Here is a 12,347-nt window from a genome sequence, read left to right as displayed (position 1 = left end):
TTGATGTGGTACCCTTCCCTGGCAGCTACTTTCTTGAATGTGAATGGGGGGAAACCCCCCGGAGAAGGTGTTCTAGAGGAAGGAAGGGGAAAGAAAGATACACAGCCATCAAATACCATCTCTGAGCAGGGCCCCGGCTTACCATTAGGCAGAGTGAAGCAGCCACCTCGGGGGGCAGATACTGGGAAGTGGGCAGCAGCCATGAAGGGTTGAAGAACAGAGCTGCCTTGCCGCCCCTGAGTTGTTTGCTCACTGAACTGTCTTGGAGAACACTGTCCCATCATCAATGCTGAATTAAGGTTCAATTAACAGTCCAATTGGCTTGTTTATGTAGTGTGTGGGAGAGGGCAGACTCCATCTTTTCCTTCAACGCAGTCAGCAAAACATATTGAGCTTGCCTCGCCTCATGGTCATCTTTATTCTAAAGAGCCACAATTTCTTGGCAGGAAAAGATCTCTGTCTCCTCCCCACAACAATCATCTTCTCATTCTATTATATCCTTAAAAAAAGAAAAGAAAAGCGGGTGGCCGCAACTGCACACAGTTCAGTGTTCCAAGTGTTGCTGCAGCATAGATTTATAGAATGCAATTATAATACTCGCTGCTTTATTTTTCCAAACCATTCTAATATTTCCCAACATTTTCAGTGCTGCAGCACATAGAGAGGTAATTTTTGGTGAGCTAATAGCATCACAACCCTAGGATTATTTTTGTGTGGGGTCACGGACAATTCAGTTCACAACAGTATTTAAGTTAAATAAGCATTTTGTGGCTCTTTTGGGAGAGATGCAAAATAAGCTGGAGTTTATACTTCAGAAAATAATAATTCTTCAGTTGGGCAAAACTTCCTCTTTTTAAAGGACATAATCGTGCCATTGCTTCCTTGCTTCTGGTACATAGGCTTGTGTCCTTTGGCAAAAATCATCAATCAGGGTTGCAGTAATGATGAAAAACTATCTAGCTCATAAGGTGGTGGAATCCATTATCTTAAATATTTTTATTCAAGATGCTGCCAGAATGGTGGCCTTACTTATGTGAACAGAAATTTGGATCCTATAGCCTTCATGAGGGATGGACATGAAAAACCCACCCATCCTGTTCTGGTACTTAGACTTCTCTCTACATGGTGATGTTGTTGTTGTTTTGAGGTATGTCTTACTATGGCTAGTCTGAGAAAGATTTATCAATTAGGAAACAATACAAAAACCAGAATCCTAGTTTCCCCTTGAAATTTCAGCTTTCCACTACAATTATTACAATATCAGTGGGTCCACACTAAATAAAACTTAGTTGACTACCATCTTTTGTGCCCACTTGCAGATTGGGCAAGCTGCATGTGTTATCTTTTCAGAAGAGATGTATAAGAGTGCAACCTGATTTAATAGATCATGAATTTATTATTCATGTGAGTTTGGGCTGATTTGTCTGTTGATTAAATTTATGCAAGCAAAAATAATCACTGTAAAGCCAAAAGTGTACATCCTTTGTTATTAGGCAGTGTACAGGAAACATTTTCTTCCTGTGTGTGGGTGTGGGAGAATGTCTCTTTTAAGGTGGTGCTTGCATCTTCAACTTTCCAAGGACTTTTATTAAAAACAATGCTGTTTTTTAAAAGATGTGCTCCATGATTAATCATGGTGCTGTATCTAATAATTGAGACAAGAGTAAGACATCAAACATTTTACTGTAAAAGCTCAAAGACAGCATCAACAGCAAGACTTACTTCCTTGGTCTAAACAGTGTTTCATAATCCTGTCCTTAAACTGGTGAGGCTCCCAGTTGTGCTAAAGGTAGGCTGCCTACAAAGTTAACAAATGGGGCACCATTTGGGTTGATAACAAGGTTAATGGATCAATCTGGCAAATTGTTTGATTGGACTATTACAGGGATGGAGAACCTGTGGCCTGCCAGATGTTGTTGGACTACAACTCCCCTCACTCCTGACCATTGGCCATGCTCTCTGAGTATGATGGGAGTTGGAGTCCTATAACATCTGGATGTCTTCAAGTTGCCTGTCCCTAATTTTTGTAATCCTTTTTCTCTAGGTGGAAAGTCTACAAGTTGGGAAGGAGGGATTCGAGTACCTGGTCTTCTCCGCTGGCCTGGAGTGTTTAAGCCTGGCACACATATTGATGAGCCCACAAGTAATATGGATATATTCCCCACAATAGTTAAACTTGCTGGAGCATCACTGCCCAGTGACAGGTATGGAATGTTGCTTCATTTGTCATAAAAGACATAACATCCAAAAATAACAAACCTCTGCTGCCTTTGAAGGCACTTTCAACAGTCCTAAGGATAACTTGTTCTCAGTATTATTTATCATGTCTTAAACTAGTATGTGTCAGGCATTTCTTCAAATAATAACTGGTTCATAATTGCCACTTCTTTCTTCACATTGTTTCGAAACCTTCTCCATTGTCTCATTCTGAACTTCGGTGTTTCAGCTCCACAATAATTGCTTTACTTAAAATGACCCCAAATCAATTGCTCACCTTAGATGTCTCACTACTAACAGGAGCTGATGTATCCTGTGAGGCAAGTGGTCATATATAATGTGTGAATATCTCCATATTCGTAAAGTGGGCCGAATGGCCCTGTGGAATGTTCTATGCACATAGGTCATCATAACTGCTTCAAAGGGGGGTTTTTTTGGGGGGGTTGTTACAGTCAAGCTGCCTATAAATTTTATTAAACAAGCAAATACAATCAGACAGTAAAACTTTTTCTGGGCTTCAGCAAGCAGGTATTGCTGAAATTCCTCCATATAACTTCCTCCACATTTAGCATGGGACATCAAGGACAAGAATTGCAGTTTACCTTTCTCTATGATGTGTTGAATTTCTAAAGAAATTGTATATACATTTTACTTTCTTATGTCTTTTACTAGTATTTGCACAACGTAGCAGTCAAGTCATTACTTCATTATAACTATCATTTCCTCACTGTGGCTATGATGAGTAAAGGAAAGCCAGTTTCCATATTTTATTTTATTGGTGGTGGTAGTAGTAGTAGGATTTTCCTAAGGGAGCAGTCACTCATCTAATTAACCCAGCTTTTCCCCACTGAAGTCATTTTGAATGCTGCAGGGCTATTCTAAAGTGAAAGGTTATCTACTGCTGCATTATTAGTATATTTAAGCTGCAATCCTATATCCACGTACATGGGAGGAAGCCCCGTTGAGCTCTTTGGGACTCAGATCTGAGCAGTCATGCATACGATTGCTCTGTTAATAAGCATGTTGTAGTGCATACTCTTAATACATGATGTAATGCCTAGGATGTTGGGTTTAATTTTAGTGGTTTAGGTTCAAATGCTTCCTGATTCTGGATCACACATGCAGGTCTACCACTGGTTGTTGTTGTTGTTTAGCCGTGTCCGATTCCTCATGACCCCATGGACCAGAGCACACCAGACACTCCTGTCTTCCACTGCCTCCCACAGTTTGGTCAAACACATGTTAGTAGCTTCAAGAACACTGTCCAGCCATCTCGTCCTCTGTCTTCCCCTTCTCCTTGTGCCCTCAATCTTTCCTAACATCAGGGTCTTTTCCAGGGCATCATTTGATGATTTTGCGAACATTGAAAAATAAGGTTGACATGAAGCTTCTATCTGTACTGTATTTTCTCTGATGGCTCTTTCATGCAGACCATTTGCTTGATTTTGTTCTCGTCAAGTGCTTAGGTTGCGTTTGAAAACTCATCTTTAATCATTAAATAGAAGGAGTAAACATTGAACAAGTCACTGTCTCAGGCCAAACTATGTTATAGGGTTGATGTGAAGATAAAATACAATAAGGTTAGGTATGCCATAATGTTACCTGAACCTTTTGTACAGGACATCAAATGAGAACATGCTGCATTAGACCTGCCTTTAACTTTGCTATAACCATATCATACGTAACACTATTTTTAAAGCTGTTCTTGCCGACTGCAATGATTTGTCATTTCCACAGCATGCTAAATAGCTGAACTTTCAGGTTCTCCATAAGCCCTTCAGGTGCTTTGATCTTTGAGTTCCGTAATAGCATCAGTAGGAGTGTTTTAATTACTTTTTCTCTTCGTGGCTGAAGAAGATGGGTTTTTCTTCCTGACAGTACTCTATACCTACCTTACACGTTCCTTTTGATCAAGTCATAGATACTTGGGCGTGACGCCAGCATCAGTCTGCTCTGTCTTATATACACTCAATAAATCACCAGCTGTGAACTTTCCCCCTGCAGATCTAAAGTAATACTAGCCTGACAACTGGTGTTCATTTACATCATGCAAATTTAAAAGTCACCCCACCCCCCTGATCTAAATTCAGAATATCTTTTCTACTCTTTGCTTCAGCTAGCAAGCTTTTTCAAAGCAGACTTGCCATATGCTGCTCTAGGCTGTTTTTCGGGTTCAGTCATTTCTCCAATTACCAGTGCACAGATAGGCAACATTTGGTTAGGGCTCTAATATTTCATGGCAGAGTCCTGGGAATCCCAGCAATGAAAGCTTTGTCAAGAGGGTAGAAATGTAGCTCTTATGGTTGTAGGTGAAAAGTGAGAAAAAATGTGTTTTAAAAGTTAGTTTGCTCTTGTGATGAACCCATTGTCCTGCCTGACATGGACATAATTGGATCTAAAACTTATTGGGTACTATTCAACTAAGTAAACTTTATAAATTATTAGACCTGACTTAGTAATATTGAATAATTTCAATGGGTCTTAGGTGAATACCACTGATGAGAAATGGAAATCTGCACATATCTGGCACATTCTATTTTTGAAGTCCCCTGCCAAATAATTGACAATACAGTTCCTATTAACTCAAATATTTTGTTTAAAAGATTATCTATTTATTTCTTATTTACAAAATGTCAGTACTCAACACATCTTAGGAGTTTTTTCTTACTTGTAGCCAAGTAAGATTGTCTTCCATGAACACAGTTTTGATGTTTTCATCCCTTTCGCCCTGAGTTCATTCTTCATCAAAGTCCATGGCACCTTTGGTAGAGGCTATTCTCCAGTTGGAGCTCTCGCAGGCCAGTGTTTCCCAATTCTCTGTGTTTATACTGCATTTTTTTATGATTTGCCTTGAGAGCGTCTTTAAACCTCTTAGTTGTCCACCAGTATTTCTCTTTCTATTCTTAAGTTGGGAATAGAGTAGTTGCTTTGGAAGATGATAATCAGGCATCTGAACAACATGACCAGTCCAACAAAGTTTATGTTGAAGAATCATTGCTTCAACACTGTTGATCTTTGCTTCTTTCAGTACACTGACTTTAGTTCGCTTTTACTTAGGAGTATAGTAATATAGGTGAAGGATGCCACTCAGTGAAAGTTAGGCTTCCTTGTTCTACCAGAGCCACTGGGAGTTAAGCATGCCCACTAAGTTAAGCTGGATAAGCTTAGTTTTTCTATAATGTAGCAGGATCAGCCCCAAAATATAGAAGATTACAATTCTATGCATGTTTGCATATTAAGAATCAATCTTCATATTACTTTAATACCCTTTTAGTTTCTAGAACATGGTGCTAAAGATTCATGTACTATTCTATTCTACATGAACATAATCCTACAGAATTGAGGGACCATTTCTTTGGGCTGCCATTGGTCCTGGCTCTAATAATTGAGCTGCCTGAAGCAGAGTCCATATGATGCTCCCCTTCAGGGCTAACATAATTGCTCTGAGAGTGCTCCACTATTCAGGCACCAATTAATCTCCCTTCATGGTATCACCTGAATCAGACCATTTCAACCTGATTCATGGCAGGCTGCTCCTAGACTGTATCTGTACCACCAGCTGCCCCCAAGTCCATCTGCAGCTCTTTTGCTTCCTCTGTCTAGAGGGCACAGCCTGGAATCTGGACCATATTGCCAGAAACTAGAATAAGCTGCCACACAAATCTTCGTATTCTTTTAACATATAGTGCTCCTGTTTGTGGATTATAATTGCAAGCTGTTTTGTCTGAAATCTTGGCTAAAAAGTGAGATAATAAATATAATGACTAAATGAAGCATAAAACACACACACGGGGGATATGGAAATCCATTATGGACTTGAACACAGTATTCTTAAAGTCACTAGCTCACAGTGAAGAAGTGGGTTGATGTACCACTATGTGATATTTTCAGGGTTTATGTTAAATTGGTTATGGCCATTTTTTACACTTGCTCATTTCCCTTTTTGCCAATCACTAACTTGCATTCTCACCTACTGTTGGTGACGTGTTCAACCAAGCATTCTGAGCATTTTCTCCCATTGCTTTTCGAGATAATAGGCTTTGAATCACCCCTCTTCTTCCCATTTAACAGATTGAAATATTGATTCCATCCAGCATTGCAATGGGTTGGACTAGATGACCATTGGGTCCCTTCTGATTCTACAATTCTATTATTTGATAATATAGACTGTGCTAAACCTGCCGACCTAGCAGTTCAAAAGCACGTCAAAGTGCAAGTAGATAAATAGGCACCGCTCTGGTGGGAAGATAAACGGTGTTTCCGTGCGCTGCTCTGGTTCACCAAAAGCAGCTTAGTCATTCTGGCCACATGACCTGGAAGCTGTACGCCGGCTCCCTCGGCCAATAAAGCGAGATGAGTGCCGCAACCCCAGAGTCGGCCACGACTGGACCTAATGGTCAGGGGTCCCTTTACCTTTACCTAAACCACATAGAGAATTCTTCCTGATGCTTAAGCACCTGATCATTGCAGAGTAAAATCCTTTGTGATGGTTTACTTCTTTCAGTGCTGATTTATCTATAACACAGTTTTAATGATTCCAGACAAATTATCCAAGCATTGGCAGTCCTTCTTCACCCCCCTCTCAAATGTGACTGCTCCAAAGGCTGCTTGCCATGCAACCAATTACAGTATAAGATGCCCACTTCAGCAGCCAATTAGCTTTCAAGCGACCTAGTCCATCCCATTTTGCCAGGGTATCAAACTATACTGAGGGCAAAAAAGGCAAGGTCACTTTTACTTTTATGCAACACACACATATACATAGCACCAGCTGACAGACCAGACAGTGGCATTTCAGCAGAACTGCAGTCAAGAGACACTCTGGTACAACTGATGATTTATCAAATGCCTGTGGGAAAAGACAGGACTGGAAGGGTACAGGATGTGAAAGATTAGATCCATCATTGCCTTGGGACATCCAATATAAATAGTAATTCTGTCATGCTTCCATTTGTCCAGTTGTCTCGATGTGTACAGATTTCATGGAAATACAACCCTTTGGAATGTCTTTCTTCTTTATGCTGCAACACTGTAGTCGTCACTCTGGTTTTTTAAATAGAGGCAGTCGCAGCACTAGAAGAAAGTGCTTTCCCTATTCTTTGTTCCATGCATTTGTTAAGAATGCAGTGATTTAATTTGAGACATTTGGGCGGGGCTGGCATTGGGAGTAGGCATTCTTGGACACCTGAAAAGGCCCACACCCATGCAGGAAGCCCACTGTCGACTCTCAGAACCTTCATTTGCGTGGACAGGGAGACTCCCCAAAACCCTGGGCGGCCCCTGTGTGTATTAACAGCTCAAGACAACGTGCTATGGGATTAAAATTGGCCACAACTTTATTATGTTTCAGATGTGGGTAGACCTTGGCTCAGGCATTGGGCGTTTTATCCCTCCCAGTCCCCCTCCAGGGATCTGGGGAACATCAGGGTTATCCAGGGTGGGGGGTGTGGGGGCTGGCTCTGGAGAACATATGTTCAAGCAGAGAGAGCCCGCCCCCATTACGCCGCCGTCACAGGGGAGAGCAATGACGACCTCTAGGCTCACGGCCAAAGCCTCCCCTCAAACAACCCCTTTAACAGGGAACCCTGGTATCACCGCCGCAAAGAGCAGGGGGGCGTGGGTCACTGCTGCGTGCCCCCCCATTCAGGGAAGATAGACTAAAAGATTCCGCCCAAGGCCTGATACTGCCACCTGAGGAAAGGCGAAGCCAAGCCTGTGCTAATGGTGCCATTTAGGGTCCAGGAACACAAAGGGAGCCCTCCATTTAATGTGGGGAGCGGTCATTGCAAAAGTAAGGAGATTGAGAAGGCTCCTCTTGCTCTTCTCTGGGCAACTGTGCTATCAAATGGGCATCCGTCAGTGACAGTGGGATGGATCTTGGCCCACTGGCGGAATTTGGCCAAGGTCACCCAAACCTGAAGCCAACACCACATATATATATGAAATCTATTACACTGGTCCTGGGGTGCAAGCCCTGAGAGCACGATTTGCATCCAATATGCTTCAGAGCATCTTCAGACTTTTAATATACAATACGCTTCAATCAAAACATGCTCCAGATTGAGTTAATTCTCTGTAAACAGTTGTAAATGTTGTGATTCGCACCATGCCAAAACTGTAGCTTCATTTCCGCCCTGTGAGTAAATATGAGATATTTGAGAATTTAATGAATGGAAACATGTTTGGTTAGCTTATAACTTCAACTCTTACCTTCTCTGCCAACAAATTGAATGCTGTACTCTCTTATTGAATGCATGAAGCAATTTGTTATGTTATGAATTGCATGGGGCTTATGCATGTGTATGGGTTCTTTTTTTAAAAGACAAAATGAGCCCTATAATCAGGAATATGAAGGGAAGACATAGCCAATATTTTAAAATGTACACCTCAAATGTATCCTATGAATGGGACAGATGCATCTCTGGAAACACATGAATTATACTGATCAAAAAGAGTCAGGCTTGGCTAACAGTCCCTACAAATTATAAGATACCTCCCAGCTACCTATTTATTGAGCAGCCATCCTGATTTTCTTACAGAGAGGTTAGATTATATTTGGACTTTATTGAGCATTCATTCTCATTTGTTTGAAAGGTGGTTATGCATTCATCTTGATTTGCTTGTGGGATGTTTTCACATCTTCCTATCAATCAATCTCTTTATTATCAGTCTTTATACAAAGAAAGTTTGTATAAATGCATAAACAATACCAAGCAAAACAAAATAGAGAGCCACAACAATAAAATGGCTAATAACTGTATTATACTATAGAATGCCAGGAATATAAAACAAAATTACAAGTTTGCTAAAAATTAGTCCTTGGTGGGGTTTTTTTTACATGCAGCAGCACAAAATTTAGCTAGCCTGGAAGAAATGAATATGTTCTGATGTGAAAGGAACAACAACAACAAAAACTCACAAAATGCATCTGGGAATTTCCATAAAAATGGTTCAATAAAAATCTTATGTATATCATAAAAAAGAGCAATAGATAAGGACATGAGCAGGGACATTTGCATTGATAATAGGGGAATTTTGGGGGGAACTTCCCTCCAGAACTGCTGACATCTTTAAATAGAAATACTTGTGAGTTATAGATTGGCCTAGGATTTAAATACGTGAAATTGTATAATATTAAGGATAGAAGTCAATATGAAAAGAAAGAAAGATGTTAATTGACTAAGTAAATTTTATGTGAAAATAGTTTTGGAAAACTGCTATAATGATTGATATGGAAACTCAGCTGCGGGGATTTGAGGAAGTCACTTAACAATGTTAACAAAAGTGGAATTCTTATAGTTAAGATAAATGTTTCTTTGTTTGTTAGTTTGTATTTGATGTTTTCGTTTTATTTGTTTGTTATAAATTTGGAAAACCAATAAAAAAAAATAGGGGGGGGGACTGCTGACGTCTTCCCATTAGTCGTTCATCGACCCCACACTTTTAACTACATTTCCCTTTCACTTTACAAACTGGAAAATGTCTGGAGTTTTTTGCTTATTTTTTAAAAGTGGACTTGTTTAATCCACTTGAAATGTGCAAACTGAGAGTTCTTGTTTGCATCTGAATCACATAATCCTGATAGACTGGAGGTGACCTAACTTGGTGCATGAAACTCAGGTTTGCTTTCATGTAATGTGATAACTGGTCATAACACTCTTGCTGCAGTGGTATCTGTGAAAAGTATTTGTTAAGAAATGGAATTGCATAGTTAGAACTCCTTTTCAGGCAGGCAGCTTATGGGTTCTGCTCCCTGATTTTGAAATGCTTTCTCATTCAGAATTATTGATGGACATGATCTGATGCCCTTGCTTCGAGGTATTGCTCTCCGATCCAAGCATGAATTTCTCTTCCATTACTGTAATGCATATTTAAATGCAGTGCGCTGGCATCCAGGAAACAGTAAGTAAAATTGTCTGATCCCATTTTAAATATTTTATGCAATTTTTATTGCAACTTGAAAAGAATTGGGGGCGGGAGAGAAGGAAGGCCTTGGGCTATGGTTACAAATAAATTGCTTGAAGTGCCTAACCCTTCTCCTTATTTCCTTTATCTCTGCTATTCTTTTATCTTAGTGAAAAAGCCAGTTTCTATAAAGGAAACAATTTGGTATTGGATAATTAATTTCATGCAGTATAACAAAGTTTAACATTGTCACTGTGCTAAAGCCTCTAGTATCAGAACAAATTTTAAAACTTTGGGCAGAGTCTGTTACATGGGAATACGGGAAGCCGCCCTATGCTACCTTAGCAATGAAGAGGCCTTCTCCACCTGGAAATTTTGGTTCCTTTCTAGTATATCCATAAAGGCCCGCTAGGTGTGATATACTTTTTAGTCTGGTTTATTTTGACCTCTGCCTTTCAACCTAGAGGCTTCCACGGCTAACAACAAAACAAAACAGCAGCAGCAGCAAATAAAAAAAAGGGTAAAACCGAATCATAGTTAAAAACTAAATTACAGTGAAATAAAAGCAAAAACAGCAGAGCAGCAAAACAAGAGCCATAAATGCAGAAGACTACAATGACAATAACAACAGCAAGAGCAATCAAAGCACAAGGCAGCATATAAAATATCATGCATTAAAAGAGAATGGGATTTAATTTTAGCTGGCAGCCAACATGGTGAGCACCAGCTGGATGTTCCTGAGCAGAGAATTAGTTCCCTGGGTTCCACAACATTGAAAGGTCTATATTCAGTCATCATCTGCCTAACCACCAAAGGTGGGAGGATCCTCAGAAGATCCTGAGAAGATTATCGTAAGAGGTGGACAGGTTTGCATGAGGGCAAGTGATCCTTCACATACCTATCCCCAAGCCATATATTAGGAATGCCTTCCACCAGCTTCAGATGGTAAGACAGCTACAGCTGTTTCTGGACTGGTATAGCATCGAGGCTAGATTATTGCAATGTGTTCTATGTTGGGACACCCTTGAGGTTAGTCTGGAAGTTGCAACTGGTGCAAAATATGGTGGCTTGACTGCTTGTTGTGTCAGGATATCACCAACACATCAATCCACCATTGAAATAATTGCACTGCACGCCAATTAGCTAATGGGCTTAGTTCAATGTGCTATTTTTGCCATATAAACCCCTATACAGTGGTACCTCCAGTTGCAGACGGGATCCGTTCTGGAGCTCCGGTGGAATCCCAAAGTTTCTGCAACCGGAGGGACCACTTCTGCGCATGCGTGAGCGGCAAAAACCTGGAAATATACTTCCAGGTTTGCTGCTTACGTATCCCGAAGTTTACATCACCGGAGCGATACGTAAGTGGAGGTAGGACTGTACAGCTTGGGATCAGGATATCTGAAAGATAATCACTCCACATGTACTCAATCCATCACTGCACTCTGCAGTTGAGGAGTTGAAGATGTCCATTCTGCACAATGTAGGAATTGTGCCTTTAGTGTTGTGGCACCAGCCTTTGGAATCCTCCGTTGTATTTCTGGTGCTTACTGAAGACCTTTCTCACACAACAAGCCTTTTAACTCAAGTTCTTACCCATTCTGCATCTGTATTGTATTGTAATTATTTTTAAGTTGTTTGTTATTGTTTTATCACTTGTGTTTTGCTGCCCTAGGCTTCTTTGAGAAGGAGGGTGATCTATAAAATGAATGAATGAATGAATGAATGAATGAATGAATGAGTAAGGGCTTGGCAGTCAAAGCTAGCACATTGAATTGTGTCTATAAAATAATAATAATAATAATAATAATAATAATAATAATAATAACAACAACAACAACAACAACAATAACAACATATATTCCAATTACTGCTTAAGCAAAAGTGCTGGCACCATATTCCCACCCAGTTGGTGGTTTGACTGCATTGTACATAAGTCTTGAATGGTCACCCTATGTCCAATGCATTTCAATAATCATATGGATATTGCCAGGGTGTGGATAATTGTGGCAACCCTACTTCTGCCCAGGGAGGACTGCAGCTGGTGTTTAAAAACTGTTGAAAACTACTTTGTACCAAAGATGTTGCTTGACTTCCAACATTAAGACCGTTCTAACATGATGCTCATGCTGCAAATTTGATCTTTATGGGGGACTGAAGCCCACCCAGAATACTACTGTCCAGGTCCTTTGAATTATCTACTGTTGTCTGGGTTAATCACTCCC

General features: G+C 40.3%; 1 protein-coding gene across 4 annotated transcripts in view; it reads left to right on the top strand.

Moving 5' to 3' along the window:
• Nucleotides 1-12,347, top strand: part of STS (steroid sulfatase) — a 102,566-nt gene that overhangs the window by 70,551 nt on the left and 19,668 nt on the right. For all 4 annotated transcript variants that reach the window (XM_053387265.1, XM_053387266.1, XM_053387267.1 and 1 more), the window contains 2 exons: nt 2,045-2,204; nt 9,998-10,119. In XM_053387265.1, the coding sequence (XP_053243240.1) occupies nt 2,045-2,204; nt 9,998-10,119 (282 nt within the window). The remainder of the gene's footprint in view (nt 1-2,044; nt 2,205-9,997; nt 10,120-12,347) is intronic.

The sequence above is a fragment of the Podarcis raffonei genome, chromosome 4, assembly GCF_027172205.1.
Source record: "Podarcis raffonei isolate rPodRaf1 chromosome 4, rPodRaf1.pri, whole genome shotgun sequence".
NCBI lineage: Eukaryota > Metazoa > Chordata > Lepidosauria > Squamata > Lacertidae > Podarcis > Podarcis raffonei.
Note: the sequence above shows the minus strand (reverse complement) of the source record. Positions and strands in the feature narration are given on the sequence as shown.